This window comes from Phaenicophaeus curvirostris, chromosome 2 (assembly GCF_032191515.1).
Source record: "Phaenicophaeus curvirostris isolate KB17595 chromosome 2, BPBGC_Pcur_1.0, whole genome shotgun sequence".
NCBI classification, from domain to species: Eukaryota; Metazoa; Chordata; class Aves; order Cuculiformes; family Cuculidae; genus Phaenicophaeus; species Phaenicophaeus curvirostris.
Window position 1 is genome coordinate 48,282,949 of NC_091393.1, and position 24,700 is coordinate 48,307,648.

The 24,700-nt window shown below is 42.2% G+C and overlaps 1 protein-coding gene across 3 annotated transcripts in view; it reads left to right on the top strand.

Moving 5' to 3' along the window:
• The window catches only part of PDE7B (phosphodiesterase 7B), a 173,859-nt gene that overhangs the window by 69,965 nt on the left and 79,194 nt on the right, over positions 1 to 24,700 (top strand). Inside the window, exon 1 of one of the 3 annotated variants that reach the window (XM_069851975.1) lies at positions 23,596 to 23,910. The exons of the other annotated variants lie outside the window; for them this stretch is intronic. Within the exon in view, the coding sequence (XP_069708076.1) occupies positions 23,673 to 23,910 (238 nt within the window). The 5' untranslated portion in view covers positions 23,596 to 23,672. Of the gene's footprint in view, positions 1 to 23,595; positions 23,911 to 24,700 lie in introns of those variants that run through there. 3 annotated transcript variants of the gene reach the window in all.

The following is a 24,700-nucleotide window of genomic DNA, read 5'->3' on the forward strand; positions in this document are numbered from 1 at the left end:
TCTTTGACAAATAGAAACAATCCCTGTGGAATTCAGAAACTTTTCGACAAAAACATTTTGTAGTCAACAGCCTAGTTTTCTACCATGTTTCTTGATTGAGCTTCTTCACTTAGAGCTAATAAGATCTCTACCGATATGCAGTGACCCTGCTTTGTGGTAGTAATTTATCTGATATAAAATAAGATGGAGTTGGGTTAACGCATAGACATGGATGACATAATGGAAGTGATGAAGCTGAAGCGGAAAGTGCCTGTGTCAACTGCAGCTATTGTGTAGCTTGTGAATGTCCTGCTGATGGAGGAGCTATCTGCTTGATAAGATATAAAACTGTTCTTAAACCTCTCTGCTCACTGATGATCCTATTGCATCTCTTTCATAAGAGGAGTTGCTACACTATTGTTAACAAGGACTTCTTCAGTTGTAAAATATTCCCTTTAATTGTTGATGTAATGTACAGCAGCACATTACTCTAAATTGGATTTAATCGGGCAAGGGATGAGAAAGAATATGTTTTTAGTCATTCTTCCTCTGCTTCAGGTTGGCCAATGCTCCTATGTTCCATGCTGCTTTCTCCCATGGTGCTGGTGCACAAACACTTGCCAGTTACCCCTTGACTACCAAGAAAAAAAAATTTCCCAAAGCCAAGCCATCAAAATGACTGCATCTGTCTTGGTAGAACATTTTATTTGTCCATGTTTTCCCTGTCTTCTTGAAGCTACCCTGAAATGTCAGCTGATGTGTAATGCAGGGCTTTGTGGCAAGTTATTTATAAGTTCTCCGGGGCAAAATACCACAGCAATTTGTGTCTGAGTCTCAGAGCGCTAAGAAGTGCAAATGTCAATCCAAAGGGAGAAATCAAATATGTATCCACTAAATAAAGTAGTAACACTGGAACAGGCAATTGGCAAGTTCTGTATTCTATAGCTATTAAGTATTGAAACAGTTACTCCAGTCCCAGTGGGGACTCATTGACTTTAAGAGCCAAAAATAAATTAAATTTTAAAATTACAGCATAATCTTCCCTAATTAAAATCATCTCACACTACTGAAGAGGTGTTCCTACACTGTGGTCTCTGAACCGATGAGTCCCCACAGAAGTCATGTAACAAAATGCAAGATCAGACTGTGAAGCACAGCCAAAATCTCCACCGTTCTTCCTGATCCTAAGCGAATGTCATAACCATTACACCACAAAGACATTTCACTCTTGCAGACATATACACAACAGACCTTGAATTCTTTTCTGTATAGACAGGTTGTTCCTGCTCAACCCATGTAATGCTGCAGGCAAGGTGTTCTGCTGGGAGCTACAAGCTGTGGAAGAAGCATTCCCCCTGGCAGACAACAAAATTTAATCTGTGCCCCCCCCCCCCCCGCCATTTTATGGGTAACCCATGTAAATGCTGAACTGCTATATGAATTCCATCACAGTTTTATTGTTAACATCAAGAAAGGCGTTTTTCTCCTCATCCTATTTTGTAATGGTCACCACCAGGGTTTGTGATGAGCCACACCCATATGCTGAGTGACTAGAGTGAACACAAGAGGACTCCAGTAGACAAATGCTTCATATCTGGATGCAAATAGAATGGAAATCTGAAAGCAGTTGTGGCTTCTGAGCTCTGCTCCAATCTGAGGTGCTCTTGAGCATTTTCATGGTCAGATCTTTCAGACACCCACTGGGTTTTAAGGTTAAAAAGCAAGCAAGTAAAGCTAGAAATCTGCACTAGGCAGAGTGTTAAAGCATTTTTAATGTTGAACAAAAGCTAAGTGGGAATTTGGGGGGTTTTACCCTTGGATTTAAGCACAAAATCCTATTTGGAATTCTTAAATCCCATTTCAGGAATCTTTTTTGGATTTCGTCCTTAGCATCTTGATGACCTGTGCTGGGCTTTCATATTTAGTAAGAAATAGAGACTAATAGGTCTCATCTGTAATATACATGCATAGCAGCTGTAGGCTGCTTCTAATCATCAACATTCTTTATCTGAGAATATAATTTTTTGTTCTAACAGTAGATTTTTTTAAGTAATAATTCAAAATTTAAATCAGAATTAAATTTAAACCAGAATTAAATGTATTAAATGCAAATCCCAGATATTTAGCACATTATGTAGCTAAGTTGCTAAATACGGAATCTATGAAATAGTTATTTCTATTAAAGAATGTTCCAAACAATTCTGTAATTAAATTCATGTCTTGTTTTTCCACTTTATAGAAACTGTTCTTATTCTAACACAGTACAAGAGGTTACTGTACAAACTTCATTCATGTTACTTTCTACTCTTTTCTTAGGAAGCATTTTAATGATAAGACCTGCTGTTGTAACAACGGTTTTCAGTCTTTATTTCTTATGGGATCTACAACTAATCAGAAATTTAACACTTCACCGCATTTGAAAGTGATTAATCCCAGAATGTAAAAGACATTTTTCTCCCAGTGCAAGACATTTCTGTCTTTGTACTTTGCCGCTCCTGGCATTAACAAGAACCTGGAAGGAAATCAGTGCAAATCAGAAATATGCACTGAAGATTTCTTATATGTATTTGCTACTTTGCCTCTCGCAGGAGAGACTCCGTCTGCATTCCCCAGGTACATTATCACACGCTATAAAAGAAGAAGTGCAATGAATCCAGGTGGTTTATTCCCTCCAGGAGTTCCCTCTGGTAGAGTATGTCAAAGTACTCCTAGCCATCAGTCTGTCAGGTCTGCTCGGATGTTCTGGAAGACAGCGTGCTCTGAATGGGAATGTAACAATACGAGGCTGATTTTTCAGCAACCAGCACTGATAACTCTGATAAACAGTCTTCTTGAGGTAAGAAATGACATGTATAAGAGGTTCCTGCCTTAGATGCCAAGATTATTCGTCATGTAATTGGATATTGTTGGAGAAAACCATAATTACTGCAGATTTAAAGGCATAAGGACATCCAGCTGATAGTATGTGGTCAAAGATAATCATTCACTGCTGAATCCACTTTAATCTTTCCTATTCATTTACTTTTAAGAGATGTGACCTAACCAGGCTTCACTTACACAAAGCTGTGACTTAACTAGCTTCATGATTATTATTAAATTATAGACCTGGCACCCTTGTAATTTTGTTGTTATGGTAGGGGAAAACTTAGACTCTCCTAATTCATAAGTCCAAGAAGCTATCATCTGACAAAAGTGAGGAACACATCCATCCCACAGCAGATATGGAGGTCTAGTTCTAGCTCCATCAGCAGAGCAACAGTAGTGAATACCTCCTATTTACATAAAGTTCTGCCTACATGTTGGCCTATTTCACGCTACAAGTGCAATGAAAATTCCACCTGGCCCATAGGTGGGGTCCATCGTTAACTGTGCCTGAATTTGCCACTTTCATCTAACCCTTGGCTGCCCAAATGATGGGAAACCTCACAACAAATAGGCAGTTTGCTACTCCTGTTCTCACTTGCCTCGTGCCCCTGCTTCTGCTGTTTGGCTGTTCTGCCATCCCTCTGCTGAAACTGTGTGAACTGTATGAATAAAGCTGCATACCAGCAGTCCTAATCATCATTATGGTAGTCCTAATCATCATTACGGTCCCTTAGAACTGTAAGGGGAGTTTTTATCACATCGCACTGTTGACTGACCCAGGAGATTCTAGGAAGTAGCTGGCTCAGCCACCCCAGTCTGCTGAGGCAATTAGTCACCTGATGGGCTATCTCCTGCTTCCAGGAAGCCAAGAGCTATCACATCACAACAGGTTTTAGCTCCTGCCCCCAGGGAAACAAACACGTGAAAACTCAGAAGGTTATACCAAACAAAGTAATTCCTCTAGCTTGGGCCAGCTGCAGATCCCAGCAGCCTTCTCCCTCACATTTCTTGGCACCAGAAAATTGATATACCTCTCTTCCTTCAATACTTTGCTCAATCATGTGGCAGGAAGCCAGATTCCCTATCCTGCTTGCTTTCTCTTTCAAATGCTAATGCATAATTTTCTTTGTCTTATTATAAACATCCCCAAACAACCCACATAAGCATTACAAAATCTTTACGTAAATGCTATATGCTATCTTTAAAGACAGATTTTTTTGTCTGACAGCTTTTGGTTGCTCATTTAATTTTTTATATTCTTAGCATGGTAACCATACATTACAAAACTTTGATCCCTGAAGGCTGCACAAATAAATGAGGCTTTGGCTTTTCTCCAGACATCTTCCTGTTGTTAACAGGAATATCTGTTTTTAGACGCTTTCCCGTTTTTCTGTAAAGGTAGCCTTATCTTCTTGATTCATCAGTAACAGCTCATTACTAATGTGGAACTCAGACTCTTTGAGGTTGCTTTTCCTGTAATTACTGTTTCTGCCATTAATTGTCCCATTAAACCTGAGCTATCTAATTGGGATTTGAAGTAATTTCTTAGCCTTATATGGGGGGGGAGGGTTGGAATTCTACTGCAGCACTTTGGAAGTATTTAATTTAAAGTGTTTAATACTTTGGAAATACTTCACGAGTATTTAGCATTAAATGAAAACACACCCACATGGATGAACAAAAATGGTGACCTCGTATCAGCAAAGGAGAAGGCTGAGGTACTAAACATCGGTTTTGCCTCAATATTCACTGGCAGCTGCTTTCTTCACCCCTCCTGGGTCAATGAACAGCAAGATGGAGACCAGGGGAGTATAGTTCCTCCCACTGTAGGGGAAGATCGGGTTCGTGACCACCTGTGAAACCTGAACATCTGTAAGTCTATGGGACCTGACGAGATGCATCCCAGAGGCCTGAGGGAATTGGCCAATGTGGTGGCCAAGCCATTCTTCATGATATTTGAGAAGTCATGACACTCAGGGGAAGTCCCTGGTCACTGGAAGAAGAGCAACATCATATCCATTTTTAGAAAGGGCAGAAAAGACGACCCTGGCAACTACCAACCTGTCAGCCTTACCTCTGTGCCTGGGAAGATCATGGAACAGATCCTCCAAGAAGCTGTGTTAAGGCACATGGAGGAAAGTGAGGTGATTTGAGACAGCCAGCATGGCTTCACCAAGGGCAAGTGCTGCCTGACCAGCCCAGTGGCTTTCTATGATGGGATGATCACGTGAGTGGACACAGGAAAAGAAATGGATGTAATGCATCTGGACTTCTGTAAAGCCTTTTTCACGGTCCCCCACAACATCCTTCTTTCTGAATTAGAGAGATATGGATTTGATGGGTGGACTGTTCAGTGGGTAAGGAATTGTTTGGACATTCGCATTCAGAGAGTAGTGGTCAACAGCAAGATATCCAGATGGAGATCTGTGGCAAGTGGTGTTGCTTACTGGTTCCAGTGCTGTTTAGTATTTTCATTGATGATGTAGACAGTGAGATCAAGTGCACCCTTAAAAAGTTTGCAGATGACACCAAGCTGAGTGGTGCGGTTGTCGCACCATCTCTATGTATGTACCTACTCTACATACAAGAGCATTAGTGGGAGTGGATGTTTTCTAGGAAACATACAATGCTCATCATACAGTACCAAGCAAATGCAAGGCGCTATATTGTATATGTAAAAGGCATTGTACACCATATAATAGGGGAAAATCACTAAATTGGACACGCTTCATGAATGCTGAGAATATTCCATGACATGGGAGGAATTAGTCTGGCCGAGAAACATGATAGGACATATATTTAAAAAAGGAAATTTGGCTCTTTAAGGAACAATGACACCATTTACTCAGCTATTATATTCTTTCCAGCACATACTTAAAACCTCAGGCTATGATTTTATGATACCAATGTGCAACATATTAAAAAGATACTCTTCTTAGTCAGATGATACTTGTCCTTTAGTTCCTGGAAATCAAGTCATTTTGGATGCTTCTAACTGAATTGTCTGGAATCAGGACATCCAGATTGGCAGTCCACTTAGAAACCTGCCACTTCTAGTTTTTAAAATCTACTGATTCATAACAAAAAGGAATCTAATACATTTAAATACTTTTTAGTGTAGCACAATTGGAGGAGTTTTATGTGACTTCTTTGAAAAAGTTAACAACAAAATTAAATAAGGATCTCCTGTAATAAGGAAAATAGCATATGTGAAAGAAACACATGGAAATTGCTTGAAGATGTCCAGAATGACAACTTTCCAAATTCTGTTACTGCATGTCCATTCTGCTCACGAAAGAGACACTGTTACACTCAGATGGGATGGTAAGATCTTCTCACCCAAGGTCATGCACAGCTGGAGCAGAAAAATCACACACAGTAATTTCTTTGTCCCTGTCATATTGTTTCATAGCTCTTCATACAGTTTAGCTCATGATGGAAAGTTCATAAGCACCAGCTCCTCTCAGAGACACATATCTCTTCACTTAGGGTACAGAGTAAACTGGCTTGTCTCCATACCAACAGTACTTATTTGGTATGGAGGTGGAAAGGCAAGGATCTATTGCAGCTGATTTCAGTGCTGCAGCATGCAGTGCTCGTGACAGGCCAGGCAGGGCAATTTCTGAGCACGTCTCACTTTCAGAGTACCTCAGCCACCAGCCAGGTCCAAGCTTGGCCCAGTGTGGGCCAGGCTGCTAGTCTGGGCTGTGACTGCCAGCTGTGACCATTCAGTTGATCCATCAATTCCACTCTTCCCTGTGTTAAATTAAGGGCAATTATTTGTTCCAGACAACATAATGCATAAAGTAACTGAGACCTTTGTTACTTGCAGCTATGAAAGATGATTCTTAGACTTGATCCTTATTCTGCTTTTCTAACTAGAATTAATACTTATCACACTTTTCTAACCAAAATATGGCTTTGGCCACAACACTATTTTAAATTTTCCCTTATAATATATTCAGATTACATAGACATATAAAGTATTTATACCTAATCCTTTTCAGTAGCATTTACACTTAAGAGAACAGCAGAGCTTATAGCTTTTACCATAGATTGCAGCTGACCTCTCACCCAATAGCTCAGATGTTATTGGCAAGACAACACAAAAAATACCTGGAAAAAACATTTTTAAAAATATGGATGGAAAAGAAATATTTCAAAGACTTCCTCAGAATAAAAACAACTACAGATACAAGACACTTTCTGTCAATAGTAAGTGGACTGGACAATAAGATAGTTGGATATATCTAACACCTCTTGAACACTACACTTGCTGAGGTGCAAGTACTCCGTTCCTGCCCACACCTGGCCCAGGGGAAGGCTGCTCACATGTCTCTGCAAACCAAGACGCTCAGGCCTGGAGGTTAACTGGGGAGACAGTAAATGCGAGGTCAGGCGGGGCTGACAGTGCTACCTGGCATGACTCATAGGCATTGCAAAATGATGAACTCCTACTCAACTCCCTGAAAAAAAACACCATCATTTCTGAGTCTGGCTACAGTGTTCAACACATATTTGTTTTTGTACTATCTTGCCAATTACACTTTGCCTGAGGGTGACCACATAGCTATAAATCTTGATATTCAAAAATAACTAAGTTTTAGCAGATCCGTAGAAATATATGTAAGTATCTAAGAAGAGGTATAGGACCTTTGATACTACAATGTGCTAAAGTTTCATTTTTCCTTAACATTTATGTTTGCTTCCTTCATTTGAAGAATAGTAAGACTATTTCTATATTAGCCATAAGAAAACAGTTACAGTTATACAATGTGGCATGTATAAGACCCTACAAGCCATCTAGTTCTGTTTTCCTAATCAGTCAGTAACACGCATTGCATTATGGTGCTTTTACAACTTACATCCCTGGACTTCACAGAGAAACCAGGGGTCAAGAGAAAAAGGAGAAGTTAGGTTCCAGATCTCATCCCAGCCCTGAGGTGGCTCACACCCCCAGCTCTGGAACTAGGCATAAACTCCTGAGTTTAAGCAGCTTAGACATAGCCAAAGTGATTAAAATTAATTTCTTAGTATCACACAGGCAATGTGATAGACCAGGAAGCTGAATTCCTATCTGCTGAGAAAAGTACACTACTTGTTAAGAATGCACGTAATGTGGGGCAGATCTTTTGAATACTATTGAGCTGATATCTGTGGAGATGTAAGACTGTTACACAGTTCAGTTTCTTTTCTTTTCCCATAAGGATTGTATAAAGGAGAGCGGAAGGACGTGGATGTCATTAATACAGTGAAACCTCATAAATAAGAAGAGGTATTGAAAAAACTGCCGAAAACAAGAGTGGTTCAGTTGTTCTTTTGACTTATGAATATTCATACAGCCATTATCACTGATGTTTTCTAGAGCTTCAAAGTCTGAATTTGCAAAATCTGTACTTTTCAAGCAATTTGCTGATATATTTAAGTAGGTAACAGGCAAACCTCAAAAGCTTTGGTGAGTCCATTTTACTCAAAAAGTATTTAAAATTCTGAATGTTTTTTTCAATTTATCGTGGCATCTTGGAATTCAGACAGAAAACCTAAGATCAGAATTTTCTCATGAGATTCTCCTCCCTGGGAACAACCAAAGGGTAGCATTTTCCACGTTGTTCTCATCCTTCTACTCTGATGTCAGCAGAAACAGAGGAGCATAGCTAACTCCAATATTTATTTATTTAGAAAGCAATGGAACCTTTTGAACCTTAAAGCAAAAAGAAGGAGAGTTTCGTTGTTTGGATTTCTGCCAAGATGTGATGAATTCTACTAAATAATTGTTTAACAGCAATTGTTATAATTGGGGGCATTTGTTCTGTGCCAAATGCTACTCCACTGTGCATTATTGTAATTTAGGGTACAAGCAGCCTACCCAAATACCAGCACAAACTTGGCTGGTTAAATTGTCTAGCTGTTTTCCCATGGCTGCTCTTTCAGTGGAAGGGAAGACACAGGCTTTGTGATACAGTGATTCAGAGCAGAGGCTTGTTTGGGTGTTTTGAATTGTACTTTTGGCGACTGTCTCATTCCTATTTAAGTCAGCGGAGTTGTAAAAGTCTGTTTCTTACACTGACCTTTGAATGATAGTTAGAATCTGTCTATGTAACATCTAGTAAAACAAGGCTCCAACCACACAGACATCTGTTAACAAATTGATCTAATCCAAACTGATTTCTACTCCCACATATACACTGAGATATACTCGCATTTAGTAACACAGCAATTAGAAAAGTTATATTTGGCTCTATGCTGCAGGGAAATGACAAAAATAACCTAAAGTTGAAGTACATGTTAAATAAAACTTCTATTTGCCTTTAAGATTTAAATATATAATCCACAAAGTTAGCATTTTTTATCTTATTTCAAACAACTATCACCAGCTTATTAAATGTTTCCACCTTTCATTACCTTTTTTTATATAATAAAATTAATTAACCATAGTAAATAACTATCAATCACTTCAGTGACTGGTATGTATATAGTTCTCTTTTACCATTCATTCCTTCCTGTTTATCTCTCCATAGTTTAACATTGCTTCTACAGGGAAGTTTCTACAATTCCTCTCAACACAGAACATCCCATCCCATCAGTGCTGCCTCAGGAAAGGGCATGAACTACAGGGTTGCTAAGGCTGCCGTTTTACCACTGTTTGTTCAAAGATGTTTCAGAGTATTACGGAGATGCTATCAGGTTTTCCTCTCTCTTCTGTGCCACACACAAGGCACCTGAAAGCCATTGAGCTCTTTACCCAAATGTAACCTCATTCTTGCATTCACATTCTTCCTTCAGTGCTTGCTCTTGCTTCCATACATTTTGAGATAGAAAATTTCAGCAAGATGAAATTTTTTCAGTGGAATAATATTGCCTGTTAAGACTATTTCCTATTGGACTTACCATTTAAAAAGAAAAACCAATTTATTAACATTTTCTTCTATGAGGGAAAGTTGTTTCTCATTTCTCATTTTATTAAGAAAACAACAAGCATCCCATTCTGACCTTCTCCAGTAATTTTCTTTCTCTATTGTTTTGTTAATTTATTTTGAATTTAATATTCTAAAATGTTTATTCAAATGTTATTTAAATATCAGGTTAAATGTTATTCAAATATCAGGTTATAGGGTTTGTTATTGTAATACAATGTTTCAAAGTTACCCCAACAGAATACTTCCTACATCAAAAGGAAAACATTGTTTTCTCAGAAGTAATTTACTGCAAAATTTTAAATTCTGTCTGATGGACATTTAGTTTTAACTTTTAATTTCTTAGACAAACAAAGTCTTACATTTTCGTAAAACGATACTGCTTTCCAACTTGCTACTGTTAACATTGGTTTTATTATGTTAGCAATTGTACTCTGAACTAGGGAACTGTGTTTTTTAAAAGAAAATAGTGAGGAACCAGCAGGCTGTTCTAAATGACCACGCACTTCTGTTTATTCTATAACTAGAAAAGGAAGTTTATGTTCATGCGAAAAATGAGAGTTAAATAGGTATTTCCTATTGGACTTATACACGCACATGTGATGGCATAGCTGGAAACTTGAGATTTAGCCATTAAAAATAACAACTGATGTAGAAGGCAAATGTCAGCAGAGGAGATGCAGTTGATTTTCCAATTCATTAGCATAGGAAACTAGTGGTTTAATAGGGTGAGAGGCCAACTCATGTTTGATTTTTTTTCCACACAGTCACAAAATCTGGTAAAAGTTACATCACTTCCTCACACGCTAGCCCCACTAAATTGTTTCCTGTGCCAATGTTCCAGCTAAAGCTGGAAATTCTAGAGGATTTCTTTCCCCTTCTAGAAAGCCAGAGTTAATGGTGGCTGAAACCAGTTTCATCTGGTATTACTTGAACATTGATATTATACTTGAAAAATAACAGCAAAAACTATGTAATGGGTTTCATTGAAGCACGTAAGAAGTTCCTGATAAAAACAGAAACCATTCTACTTATTTTGTAAATGCATAATGTTCCATTCAAAACAAGCTAGCATTAGCAAGAACATGGACTAGACCATTATTTATACTTTTTTTTTAAACTCTGATTTTAGAACACAGCAGCAAACACCCTGTAACTTCTCATAGCATCCAAGGTCATGAACAAAGCTCTATGAACAGTGATTATAGAACTGGGGAGCACAGTTGTCCCTGGCAGTTCAGTGCTCCTTGAGCACTTAAATTTCCTCTCCTTGGCTAACAGAGACGCACAGCAATCCATTTCAGTCAGCTCCTCTGAGTGTGATCAGTATTTTGCAGATTTCAAAAAAAGAATGACACTTTGCTGAGCCCATGCGTACAAAGAGAAGATGCTGCCTGTCATTCTAAGGATCTGAACTTGGTTTCTGAGTTAAGCATCTTCAGACTACAACAGCAGGTGGCAAAAAATGTCTGTGGGATCAATTACTAATGTTTGGTGCTTTCTCATCCCATCCAAAAGTGGCTGAAAATAGAGGTTCTGTTATCATTTCTAGAGGAACAGTGTCAGCAGAAGGCATGGTAAAGACAGGAATCCAAATATCATAAAATCGTAAGATTAAGTAACCAGTGTCATCTTGTAATAGATGTAGCATATGAAATTGCAGACCTGCGACACACAGATCTAGCACAGGCAGATACAATCCTTGGGTCTGAAAGTAGTCAAGAGATAGTGAAAGGAGACAGAAATTTTGTCCAGCCTATCATACTTGCAAACTTCTGAAATCACATTGCTACTGATGGAAAGTGTTTATGTCAATACCATGAACAAAGCTCACATTTCAATGTGTGGCTAAGGTCTGCAGAAAAAATCTGTATACAGTAGAGTATTTGCATGAATATCTTAATCAACATAACCAGAATGCTTTCTTCTTTTATTAAGCTTTTGATTAATTATGGATTCTTTTTAAATACTGTATCTTACAATTATTGTGTATCTAAATTGATAGTAGAGCCCTGCAAAATGATGTGTGATTGCCTGGATTGGAAAAAAAAAAGTAACATATATCTTAGGAAACATTGGAATACATTTATGATTTCACATATGGTCAGGATACCTTGGAAATCACAGTGCAGCTGGAACCGCATTACTGAGAGCAGCCTGCCCAAATACCTCTGAGAGATATAGCATGAAGAGCTGTCTCTGAAGAGTAGCCATGAACAAATCAAAAGCTTATGGATGAGCTTATGGATTGTGGTGAGACACTGGAACAGGTTGCCAAGGGAAGTTGTGGATGCCCTATCCCTGGTGGTGTTTAAGGCCAGATTGGATGGGGCCTTGGGTAACCTGATCTAGTGGGATGTCCCTGCCCATGGCAGGGGAGTTGGAACTAGATGACCTTTAAGGTTCCTTCCAACCCAAACTATTCTATGATTCTATGAGAATAAAAGACTGAGACAAAAAAAGGAATCTTGTGGTTGGTGTATACTACAGGCCATCTGATCAAGGAGAGCCTACAAGCGAAGCCTTCTTCCTCCTACTACAGGAAGCTTCACACTCACAGGCTCTCATCCTACTGAGGGACTTCGACCACCCTAACATGTGCAGGAAAAGCAGCACAGCAAGCTTTAGGCAGACCAGAAGAATCCTAGAGTGCATCGAAGATAATTCCTTAACCCAGGTAGTAGGCATGCCTACCCAAAAGGATGAAATAGTGGACCTGATGGTCAGCAATGCAAGTGAGCTCATCAGTGGTGTAAAGATCTGAGGCAGCCTGGGCTGCAGTGACCATGGATTGGTGGAGTTCAGGGTCCTAAAGGATATGGGACAGGGGACGAGTATAGTCAGGACCCTAAAATTTAGGAAAGTAGACTTCCAGCTCTTCAAAGACTTAATCAATAGGACCTCCTGGGAAATGGTCCTCAGGGATAAGAGAGCAGAACAGAGCTGGCAAGTATTTAAGGATGTTTTCCATAAAGCACAAGAGTGCTCAGTTCCCAGATGTAGGAAATCAGGCAGGAAAGGGAAGAAACCAGCATAGCTGAGTCAAGACTTACTGGTCAAACTGAAGACAAAGAGGGAACTCGCAGTGCAAGCACAGACAGGTAACATTGCAACACTGCCCAGTTGTGTAGGGATGAGAAATGTTAACATATATAAGTCTATGGGACCTGACGAGATGCATCCCAGAGGCCTGAGGGAGTTGGCTGATGTGGTGGTCAAGCCATTCTTCATGATATTTGAGAAGTCATGACACTCAGGGGAAGTCCCTGGTCACTGGAAAAGGGTAACATCGTGCCCATTTTTTAAAAGGGCAGAAAAGACGACCCTGACAACTACCGACCTGTCAGCCTCACCTCTATGCCTGGGAAGATCATGGAACAGATCCTCCTAGAAGCTGTGCTAAAGCACATGGAGGACAGGGAGGAGATTTGAGACAGCCAGCATGGCTTCACCAAGGGCAAGTGCTGCCTGATCAGCCCAGTGGCTTTCTGTGACAGGGTCCCCCACAACATCCTTCTCCCAAGTGACAGGTGATAGTACAAAAGGGAATGGCCTCAAGTTGCACTAGGGAAGGTTCAGGTTGGATGTTAGGAAAAATTTCTTCACTGAAAGAGTTACCAAGCACTGGAACAGGCTGCCCAGGAAGGTGATTGAGTCACCATCCCTGGATGTATTTAAAATACGGGGAGATGAAGTGCTTAGGGACATGATTTAGTAGTGGACAGGTACAGTTGGGCTTGAGGATCTCAAAAGCCTTTTCCAAGCTAGTGATTCTATGATCCTTCTCTCTAAATTGGAGAGATATGGATTTGATGGGTGGACTGTTCAGAGGGTAAGGAATTGGTTGAGTAGTCACATTCAGCGAGTAGTTGTCAAAAGCCTGATTCCCAGATGGAGATCTGTGACAAGTGGTGTCCCTCAGAGGTCCGTGATGGGACCTGTGCTGCTTATTATTTTCATTGATGATATAGACAGTGAGATCAAATGCACCCTTAAAAAGTCTGCAGATGACACCAAGCTGAGGGGTGCAGTGGTCACACCAGAAGGACAGGATGTCACCCAGAGGGACCTGGACAAGCTGGAGAAGTGGGCCTGTGTGAACCACATTAGTTTCAAAAACGCCAAGTCCTGCACCTGGGTCGGGGCAATCCCCAGTTCCAGTACAGACTTGGGGATGATGTGATTGAGAGCAGTCCTGCAGAGAAGGACTTGGGGGTGCTGGTTGATGAGAAGCTCGACATAAGTCGGCAGTGCGCACTCGCAGCCCTGAAGGCCAACTGTATCCTGGGCTGCATTAAAAGAAGCGTGGCAAGCAGGTCGAGGGAGGTGATTCTCCCCCTCTACTCTGCTCTGATGAGACCCTACCTGGAATATTGTGTCCAGTTCTGGAATCCTCAACATAAGAAGGATATGGAGCTGTTGGAATGGGTCCAGAGAAGGGCCACGAAAACGATCCAAGGGCGGGAGCACCTCTGCTATAAGGACATGTTGATAGAGTTGGGGTTGTTCAGTCTGGAGAACAGAAGGCGCCGAAAAGACCTTATAGTGATCTTCCAGTACCTGAAGGGACCCTACAAGAAAGCTAGGGAGGGACTGTTCACAAAGGCTTGTAGTGATAAGACTAGGGGCAATGGGTATAAACTGGAAAGGGGCAGATTTAGACTAGTCATAAGGAGGAACTTTTTCACAATGAGGGTGATGAGGCACTAGAACAGGTTGCGCAGGGAAGTTGTGGATGCCCCGTCCCTGGAGGTGTTCAAGACCAGGTTGGATGGGACCTTGAGTAGCCAGGTCCAGTGTGAGGTGTCTGTGCCCATAGCAGGGGGGTTGGAACTAGGTGATCTTTAAGGTCTTTTCCAACCCAAACCATTCTGTGATTCTTACTGCAGAAAGCCTCCCCTCCACCTGCAGATCTTGTGGATGCTTTTTTCCAGTCATAGCTAGCTTTTCCTCCTAAGCTATCTACTCAGAGTGTTTTCTCTTTCTGCAGCATCATTAGCAAGATCATTTCAAGCGGAAACTCTAGTGAAGAAAAGAATCAACACGTTTGTGTGGTTATCGATAGGGTTTGACAGCAAGGCAATAAAATGCCAACACAGGGGTGACAGCAGAGCTCCAAAGCTGCTGATTCTTGTGCAGCTACATTTACACAAATGCATTTTTAAGAAATGTGAAGAGATTGATTACTGTAAATATGGCCTGATATTTCAGCCATGAGAAACTAGGTCAAAGGGAGCTTAGTTTATCACAAGAATGTTGTGCATCATTGCTAGATCTTTCCCATGACTTCATAGCTGTATCTCCTGACCATCCCTGCAGCAAATTGCACTTGCTGCACTCATGCAAGAAGCAAAGATGGAAATGAAGCCATAGGACTTCTAAGAGATGGCAACAAACTTCAGCTTTGTGTGCAGACAGAATAAAGGCAAAGTGTGAATACAGTATAAGCATCAAAGAAGAAATAGTACTCAGGTACCATATATATTTCATCCCAAATACATATCTGCATTTGTTCTGCTATAATTTAGTGGCCTAGTTATTCAACCTGACCACAGTCACAAGCCTATTGTCACTGCTAGTCATGCTGCTTGTCACTGCTAGTAACAAGTCCACAACCAGAATGCACGTGGCATTGGGCAAAATCCAATTCAGTTGTACTACTTTACTCACACATTGCAAACAGGAATAAATTTGGGAGAAGTCTGCACAAGGTATATCCCAAACCTATGCCATCCTAATGCTCATTAGGGGTCTAAATAAGATTACACACAAAGATAAATTCACCATTCATTATTGAAATCACTAGACAAATACTGAAGAATAACAACAAGCAGGTACTCTGCAATATTTATGTGCAGCCATCAAATATCTAAGAACTTTGAAAAGTTAATAAATCTGTACTAGTTTTATTTTACATAGTGCTTCTTTTCCCAGTCAAATATTATTTTCTCTCCACTTTCAAAGCTAAAATGAAAAATTAAGTTATTACATCTTCTAATATCTGATCTACAAATGAAGAAGCAAGACCTTTTGTTCCTCTACGTTCATCATTATATTTGTGTCCCATTTATTCTTACTGTGATATGTTTCCTTTGAAAAAAATTTAAACTATATATCACTTAATGCAAAATTTTCAGCTATTCCCTTTATTTTTGTAATTCCAAAAGCCAGGAGAAGACAAAATCTTAGTTATAGTCTTTTCTATATCCCATATGGGCAAGGATTCCATAGGCTGTACTGCCACTTATGCCATCTCATTAAGCTTAAAGGAGAAAGAATACACGTGTTAAATGTGGCACATCTCTCATATTTCAAACCACTGCCATAATTTTGAGATACATATGTCCCAACTGAGAAAATACATATGCACATGCTCAGCTCTAAAGATGGCAATAATCCTTTCAAATTCACCAAGGCTATCCAGTTACTTAGTATTAGTTATGTATTTAATGGGTATGTATCTCTTACCTGGAGAGCCTCTTCTTTCTACTCAGTCTTTTTTTACGTATTTACAAAAAGTAATCCTGCAGGGTGCTGCAGTTATCCTTGTTATAGGGTTATTCTATGAAGATGATGACTAGCATTTCCACTATCTTGTACAATAGGCTATTATTTTCTGAATAGCTGATTTCTACCTACATTTTCAATTAGAGGCAGTGTTCTTAACCTCCCACTCCACTACCCTAGTCCATTATTAAGCATCTGTTGCAAAATCTTTGCAACGAACACTGCGTAACAGCTGCTTTTTGGGATGGCAATGAGTTTGTCTTAAGTATCTTGATTTTACCTTGGCATAGGTAAATCTTGCTTGCTTGTAAGAATTGAGGAAGGACATAAACTAACACAGTCTGCCAGATGCATCGTGCAACACAGTTAAATATAGTGCTGGCAATTCCCTTCTTACTTCTTCAGCTTATCATTATTATAATTGTGGTTTATTAAGGCTAAATGACTGTATTGTTACCTGTTGCTTCCTTTAGAAGCTTCACTGTCTACTGGGGGAGATTTTAAGCATCAGTCTCAGCCTGTTGAACTTTTAATTTTCCAAAGCAAGCAATGGAAAAATTACACAACTTCACTGTTTCCAATTAGTAATGGACTTCTGTTTATTCCTTCAGCACAAGCATTTTTGCTTAGTTAGTAGTACAAATCATTAATCATAAAAATGTGCTATCTCACATGCGCTAAGAATGAAAAAAGGAATTGGCTCCTTGCCCCAGTGAACTCAAGCAATCCTCACTCCTCCATTTCCAGAACAATTTTCTAAGGAGTCTGATTGATTAACATCAACAACTGAAAGATTACCCTGAACCCACAGAACACCACTGCCTGTCTTAAACATTTCCTTGTAGGTGAGGATCTCAAGGAGTGATGCTGTGCACAGCTCAGGCAATAACAAATAGTGCATCCTACCTTTCCTTTAGAAATCATTTCATTACTCTTGACAGTGAGATGATAGAAGATAAAAATATCTCCTACTATGTACCTTGAGTATGCATCAAAAAAAATGTCAGTAAATTGTTGAGAATTCACAGTAAAATGATTAAAATAATGTCAGGGTCGGGGGAAAAAGTTTTGAGATAGAGTTTATAGAATTTAGCGTGTCCAGTCTAGAGAAAAGACATAATAACTTTCCCCAAATAAATACAAAATTATTCATATTTAATAATGACAGAGATAACTAAGAGTAATTGTTCTTACTAGTAAGAATAAAATTAAAAATAATAGACATCTGGAATGAGACAAATGTGGGGCAAGAATCATACTAAGATTTTTTAAAGCAATGAAAGAAACCTTCCAGGGGGTAATTAGAAAAATTCTTGCAGACTCTGCATGCCTCTGCTTTCTTATGTTTCTTCTGTCATATTCTCCAAGCTTCTCAGGCACTCTGTTTGCTCGTCCCTTCTAAAAGTTACTGACTTACTTACATCCTTGTTTTCACTGTTCCTCCTTTTAGGCTGCCCCGTGAATCTGCAGCACAGGGGGTTTCTGCTTCATGTGCCCCAGAATTCGCAGTTTTCTCTTTTATCTTAAACTCCTATCACAGAACTGAAGCCTTCTAAAACTCGGTATTATTGATGATATCATTACTTGGTTCTAACCCTAGGCAATGGCCTGGCCTATTGTCTCTGTGTGACTCCACAACAAATGCAAAGACATATTTTTCATAACCGACTACTGATTTAAGATGGTTCTGCTAATAAGAGCCATCTAAAGTCACATGCTTTACACTTCCTAAATATCTGATATTCTTTGAAACTGGTCTCTACATAATGTTAGATAATTACTTAACAATTTTTTAGGGTTTTTTTTTTAATAATGTACTGTATAAATAAACAATATAAAATCTTTTCAGGTGTCAGTTTGGGAAAACTGTGATACAATGCCGTGGTGCAGATTAGCTGAAAGACTTGACAGTTTCCGATAGCAATGAATGTGCCACTAATACATGTGCCATATTTTCAAACACTGGCTATCAGATAGAAGTGACAGGAATAATACTATATAACTTCTCATTTACAGCGCTCTGCTAACACAGAAAGGCAAAGACGTCTGTGCTCTAAGGAAGCTGTCAGCAAAGTTGTGGGCTGGAGGTCCTTGTATCATTTACAGTACTGGCAAGCAGGAGATCACTGCTAGGGAATGAAGCTTCGGGAGAGAAGCAAAAGGAAAAGGCTGGGGGAGACAGAGGGGGAGAATCAAGGATCTTTCTTCACCATTCTTTTTTTACAGCTTTTGTGTGTCTGGACTGATTTGTTGTGGGAGAGCTGCTGGAGACAGTATATTTGGCACAGGACAGGATAGCTAAAAGCCAAAAGGATGGTACTATTGCCAGTTTAAACCACGGCTTTTCTTTTTTTTTTCCTTCTTTCTCCCTCCCTCCTTTTTCTTTGACAGAAGGAAAATAAAAAAGGGGAAGAAAGGGACTTGCAATGAAAACCAGAGCAGTGGGTTAAGGACAGCCCTGCAGGCTTCAATAGACTGGGAAGATACGCAAGGCACTTCCTCTACCATCTGGCATGCAATTCTGCTGCTGCTTAGTACATAACTTCGGAGTGAATAAGCAAACAAGTAAAACTTTTTAAGAGACATCAATTATGAAACACCAACTATTAATCTCTCAGTTTACTCTGTTCCCTTTTCTCCCACCATGGTACTCCTTTCCTCAAGTCTTTTCCAGTTCTCATGTCTACCTGTGAAAATATGCACAGCCTTGCCAGGTCTTCAGATCTGACTCCATTTGTCTTTTCATTGCAATTGCTTCTTGGGATGAACAAGGGCCAGAGCTAATACATTTATATTTATCTTGTAATCACTTAAGCTTCCGTGAGTTGGAAAGAAATGCAGTAAGTAGTAACAGAGCCATCTATCTCTGCTGAAAGATCTCCTTCAAGTCTGACTGTAAGTGAGAATGCAAAAGAGAAGCTTTAGATGAGCCAAGTGTACTCAAGGATTGTTTAAAATGCAGTCACAAATGGCTGGATACATTGCTGTGTAGCAGTCTGTTATATTTTAATTCTGTTGGCTTTTCTCAAGCACAATGAAAAGCATTATGTTGGAGTCACATCTTCAAGTTGGGTAAATCATCACAGCACAAATCAAGTCAATGAAACAGAGAACTTGCAAAATCTGAGCATTTGGTCTTTTCAAAGTCTCTGAGAGTGAAGCTACAGCTGATTTTTGACGCTGAAAATCTCACAATCCAACATATATCTTCCAGGCTTTTCTGTGAGCAGCTCTTGTCTGTCCCAAAGACAAAAGGGAAGTCAATCAGCAAAAGCAAAATCTTGGATGAATTAAGGACAAGTAATGACTGAATTGTAGTACAACTGGGAAGCAGAAGTTTAGTAAGAAAAATATGTGTTAATTTACAGACATATGCATTAATGCCAGGCAACATTTTTTACACTGCTGATCCTTAAACTGGCCCAAAAGCAGGGAAAAAAAAAAAAAAGAAAGAAACTCTAGGCTATCTAGAGCAGCTGCTTTCATTTGACGTTAATTTTCCAAGAAAAATACACACTGTCAGTTAGGTTTATTACATAGCTTCTTGAAATACTAAAACAACAATACACCACCAACATATCACAGTTTAAGTCTGGTTTTTGATTGGCCTCCTACTTTGCACCTGGAGGAGTGTAAGTGAAAACAAATTTAACAATGCTTTGATCCTGTCTGATCACATCCATGAGGCAGGTATATATCCAACTGATCCAACTACAGTTAGCACAAAACTTTTCACAGTTCTAAGGATATAAAAAGGTAGTGTAGATTTTGAAAACATAGAAGATTGCTGTTGTTGCTCTCAAGAGGGTTGGTGGTTAAGTTCATTTAAAGACCTACATATTCAGATATCATCTAAAATTGGGCTAGGCATCTGTGGGCACACTCTCTTCCAAGTTATCTGGTATTTTGTGTGTCCAGTGAAGCTAGAAATGCCATGAGGACAGCCTTTCTTTCACAGTATTCTGACACTTCAGCGCTTTGTCCCAGAAAACTGCATGAAGTGCAGAGGTTAGCATAAAGGAAAAACAATCATGGAATCACAGAACGACCCGAGTTAGAAAGGACTCACGAGGATCATCGAGTTCAACTCCTATCCCTGCATAGGACAACCCCCAAATTCACATTGTGTGTCTGAGGGCATTGTCTAAATGCTTTTTGAATATTGTTAGGTTTGGTGCCACGACTGCTTCCCTGGGGAGCCTGCTCCAATGCTCCTCCACCCTCTGAGTGAAGAACATTTTCCTAATACCCAACCTAAACCTCCCCTGGCACATCTTCCTGCCATTCCCCCAGGTCCTAAAATTGGTCACCAGACAGAAGAGATCAGCTCCTGCACCTCCCTCTTCCCTTGTGAGGAAACAGTAAACTGCTATGAGGTCCCTCCTGAGTCTCCTCTTCTCCAGGCTGAACAGACCAAACGACTTCAGCCACTCCTCATACAACTTGCCCTCTAGACCCTTCACCAACTTTGTGGCCCTCCTCTGGACACTCCAGTAAACTGACATCCTGCAGCACCCAAAACTGCACACAATACTCAAGGCAGGGCCACATCAATGTGAAGCAGAGCATTTTTCAATAACTGAATAAAAAAAGGAAAGTTATTGCAGTTCCTTGTAGCTCAAAATGAAAATGAAGTAGTTGGGATGTAAGGTTTAAATCATCCAGTAAGTAAGTAGTCTTCTAAGTCTTTTACAATTAAGTTGCCTAACAGGATCAACATTGCTCTAGAAAAGTAATTGCACAACACCCACTAATATTAAAAACCAGAAATATCACAAGAAGCCATATGAACTTAAAACCAGTAAAATTCGCTTTTCCACAAAGTTACAACCGTACATTGTATGGATGAATGTTAATACCTGTGCTTCTGTATTGCACATCATCTATTTATTTTCTTTGTTTTTAACCCCTTTGTTCCAAGAGTCAGGATATCCTGATGTTAAGAACTCTGCAAACTAACAGTACAGCAACAGTATAATGTGGAAGCACCTCACAATTTTCAAGACAGAACTACCTGAAAGAGTAGGATGCTAATAGTACAACACTACTCATGGTTTCAATACAGGATGGAGGATGATGTGATTGAGAGCAGTCCTGCAGAGAAGGACTTGGGGGTGCTGGTTGATGAGAAGCTCAACATGAGTTGGCAACGTGCGCTCACAGCCCAGGCGGCCAACCACATCCTGGGCTGTATCAAAAGAAGCGTGGCAAGCAGGTCGAGGGAGGTGATTCTGCCCCTCTATTCCTCTCTTGTGAAACCTCATCTGGAGTATTGTGTCCAGTTCTGGAATCCTTAACATAAGAAGGATATGGAACTGTTGGGATGGGTCCAGAGGAAGGCTACAAAGATGATCAGAGAGATGGAGCTCCTCCCATATGAGGACAGGCTGAGAGAGGTGGGGTTGTTCAGTCTGGAGAACAGAAGGCGCCGAGGAGACCTTACAGCAACTTTCCAGTACCTGAAGGGACCCTACAAGAAAGCTGGGGAGGGACTGTTCACAAAGGCTTGTAGTGATAGGACTTGGGGCAGTGGGTATAAACTGGAAAGGGGCAGATTTAGACTAGATGTAAGGACGACCATCTTCACCATGAGAGTGATGAGGCACTGGCACAGGTTGCCCAGGAAAGCTTTGGCTGCCCCATCCCTGGAGGTGTTCAAGGCCAGGTTGGATGGGGCCTTGGGCAGCCTGGTCTGGTGGGAGGTGTCCCTGCCCATGGCAGAGGGGTTGGAACTAAATGATCTTTAAGGTCCCTTCCAACCCAAACCATTCTGTGATTCTATGATTCTACAGCCTATAGTCAAAATAGCACTGTTTTTTGAAAAGCATTAGAATTGTGTATCCGTGGTGGGTACATTAAGATAAGCATGGAAAAGGAACATGGGAAAACAGCATACTGCCCGTACTGATGTTAGCATGAGGAGAAAAGGCTTATGCACCCTCTTTTCTACATGTGAGGGGTGTTTGTTAACTCTTGGATTCTGTTCCTCTGTGACAGAAGACCCTGTTTGTTTGCCAGTTCATTTTTTTCCATCTGGAGAGAAAGCAGAACATTGAATGTAACCTGAAGAAGACAAATTTATTAACAATGATTGTCAGGAAAAATTAAAATGCCCACTAAAATCCTTCTGCAGTTTTACTGAAAACTGAATGCTGGTGCAAGAGATCACCTTCCACCTCAGCTGTACACTCTGTAAACGAGCGGCTAAAGGCCAGACCAGTACTTGGAAGGGGATTATTGTATAAAGGCAAAGCAAAAGTTTTGAGAAGTACAAGGACAATCCCGGTCAGGGATCATTTGTAACAGGCAGGTGCTGCAGTAGCAAACACAGTCAGGGCTTCACACCCCGAGCAAGGCACCTCATTTTGGCGTGTGACAAAGCACTCGCCTGGAAGGCCTTATCTTGTTTTTAAAGATTAGCTGTGAATGTGGATATGGATATGGATATGGATATGGATATGGATATGGATATGGATATGATAGGATGAGGGGGAGTGGATATAAACTGGACAGGGGCAGATTTAGCTTTGATGTAAGGAGGAATTTCTTCATCATGCAAGTGATGAGGCACTGGCAGAGGCTGCCTCATCCCTGGAGGTGTTCAAAGCCAGGTTGGATGGAGCTTTGAGCAGCCTGATCTAGTAGAATGTCCCTGCCCATGGCAGGGGGGTTGGAACTGTATGATCTTTAAGGTCCCTTCCAACCCAAACCATTCTATGATTCTACGAATCTACGAATAATTGTCTTCTCGTCGGAGTCTGCGAGTGGTCGCTGCCGCTGGGCAGCGTCCTACTGCGAGCCCGTTCAGGTGGAGCTTTGCAGCCAAAGAGAGGAGAAGGCAGCGCAGACCCCGCACACGGGAACCGCAGCCCCCCGCCCCGCCCGCTCCCGTCCCCTCCAGCCCCGCCGCCGGCCTCCTGCGGGCTCACTCCGGCTTCTTTCCCACGGGTCGGCGGCCGAAAGCGGAGCGGGGACCCTCGCGGCCGAGGGGCAGCCGAGGTTACCGCGGGGCTCGGCTACGACACCGAAACTCCCCGCGGCTCCGTCGCGGGGCGGGGGCGCGGGCTGCCCCGCGGATAGAGCCGCACCGCCCTCCTCCCCTCTGCCCGCCCAGCCCCGCTGCCGAGCCTCGCCGGCGGCAGCACCACCAGCGGCGGCGGCGGCGGCGGCGGGAGCAGCAGCGGCGGTCCCGGCCCCCGCCCCCGGGGCGACGCGCTTGCCATGAGCGGCGGCTCCGCGCCCGCCCGCCCGCCGCTTGGCCCCGGCTGAGGCTGCAGCGGGAGCCCCGCGCGGGCTGCGGGGCGGGCGGCGGAGGGCGGCAGCGGCCCCCGCCCCGCTCTGGATGCCCATCGCGGCCGCTCGGGCCGGGGGGGGAGCGCGGCTCCCCGGCGCGGGGCGCGGGCCAGGATGCCGGTGCTGGAGCGCTTCTTCCCCGCGGCAGAGCCGGGCAGGAGGAGGAGGACGGGGGAAGAGCCGATGCCCTTTCCCATGGGCGGGCTGCCCGGTTATCAGCAGGGGACCTTGGCCTGGGACTTGCCCGAGATGATCAAGATGGTCAAGCTCGTTTGGAAATCCAAGGGGGAGCTCCGCGGGGCCAAGCACAGAGGGGCTTTGGAAAGCGAGGATGCCCTGGGCGGTTCGGCAGGTAGGTTGTTTTTTCCCCCTCCCCGCCGCTCGGCTGTCCCGTCGCGGGGGCGCTCGGGTCTGAAAACGTGGGGTTTGGTAGCGGGCGGGCGACACGCGGGGTCTGAAGCGCGGTCCGTTTGCTGAGGGCGCCCTACCCCGCGAGCCCTTACGTGATTTTATAAGCGGGGTGATGAAAGCTTGGCTAAAAACTAGAGCGAGTAGCCCTGCGGCTCCGAGGCTGCCCTGGGCTCGGTGCCGGCGCGGGGGAGCTTCTCCCCGCCCGCACGGGGCTCCGCGGTGTCGGGGATGCGGGGGAGGCTGCGCCCGCCCCGGCGCTTCACAGGTTGGTTTCTTTTCTTCCTAAGCGCACGGCCTCTCCCCGCACGCCTTCAGAGTTCACCCTCATCCTCTGGGCTGTGCTTGGCTCGCTCCACATGATCTCCCCGCGTTCCCCGTCCGCGAAGCGGCGCGACAGCCTTGCGGCGTGTGTGTGGTTGGCGACCAGCGTTAAAAACTTGAGATCAGTTCTTGGAGCGGCGCTGCCCCGTCCCACGGCTTTTTCTCTGGACGTGGTGTAGTACCGAATAAAGAGCACGTGCTTTTTTATCAGTTGAATAAATCCTGCGTGTCTGTTTTTCTTTCCCAGCTCCCCAACGGTCATGGAGCCGTATGGCACCATATCTAGTGCTTTATTGAGTAAAGCCCAGGTTAGACTTCTTGCACGTTCATGATGTAGAAAGGAGTTGTCATGTTAGCATGGTATTTCTTACTTCTGATTTGTTATCTCATGCTCCACATCGCTTATGGTT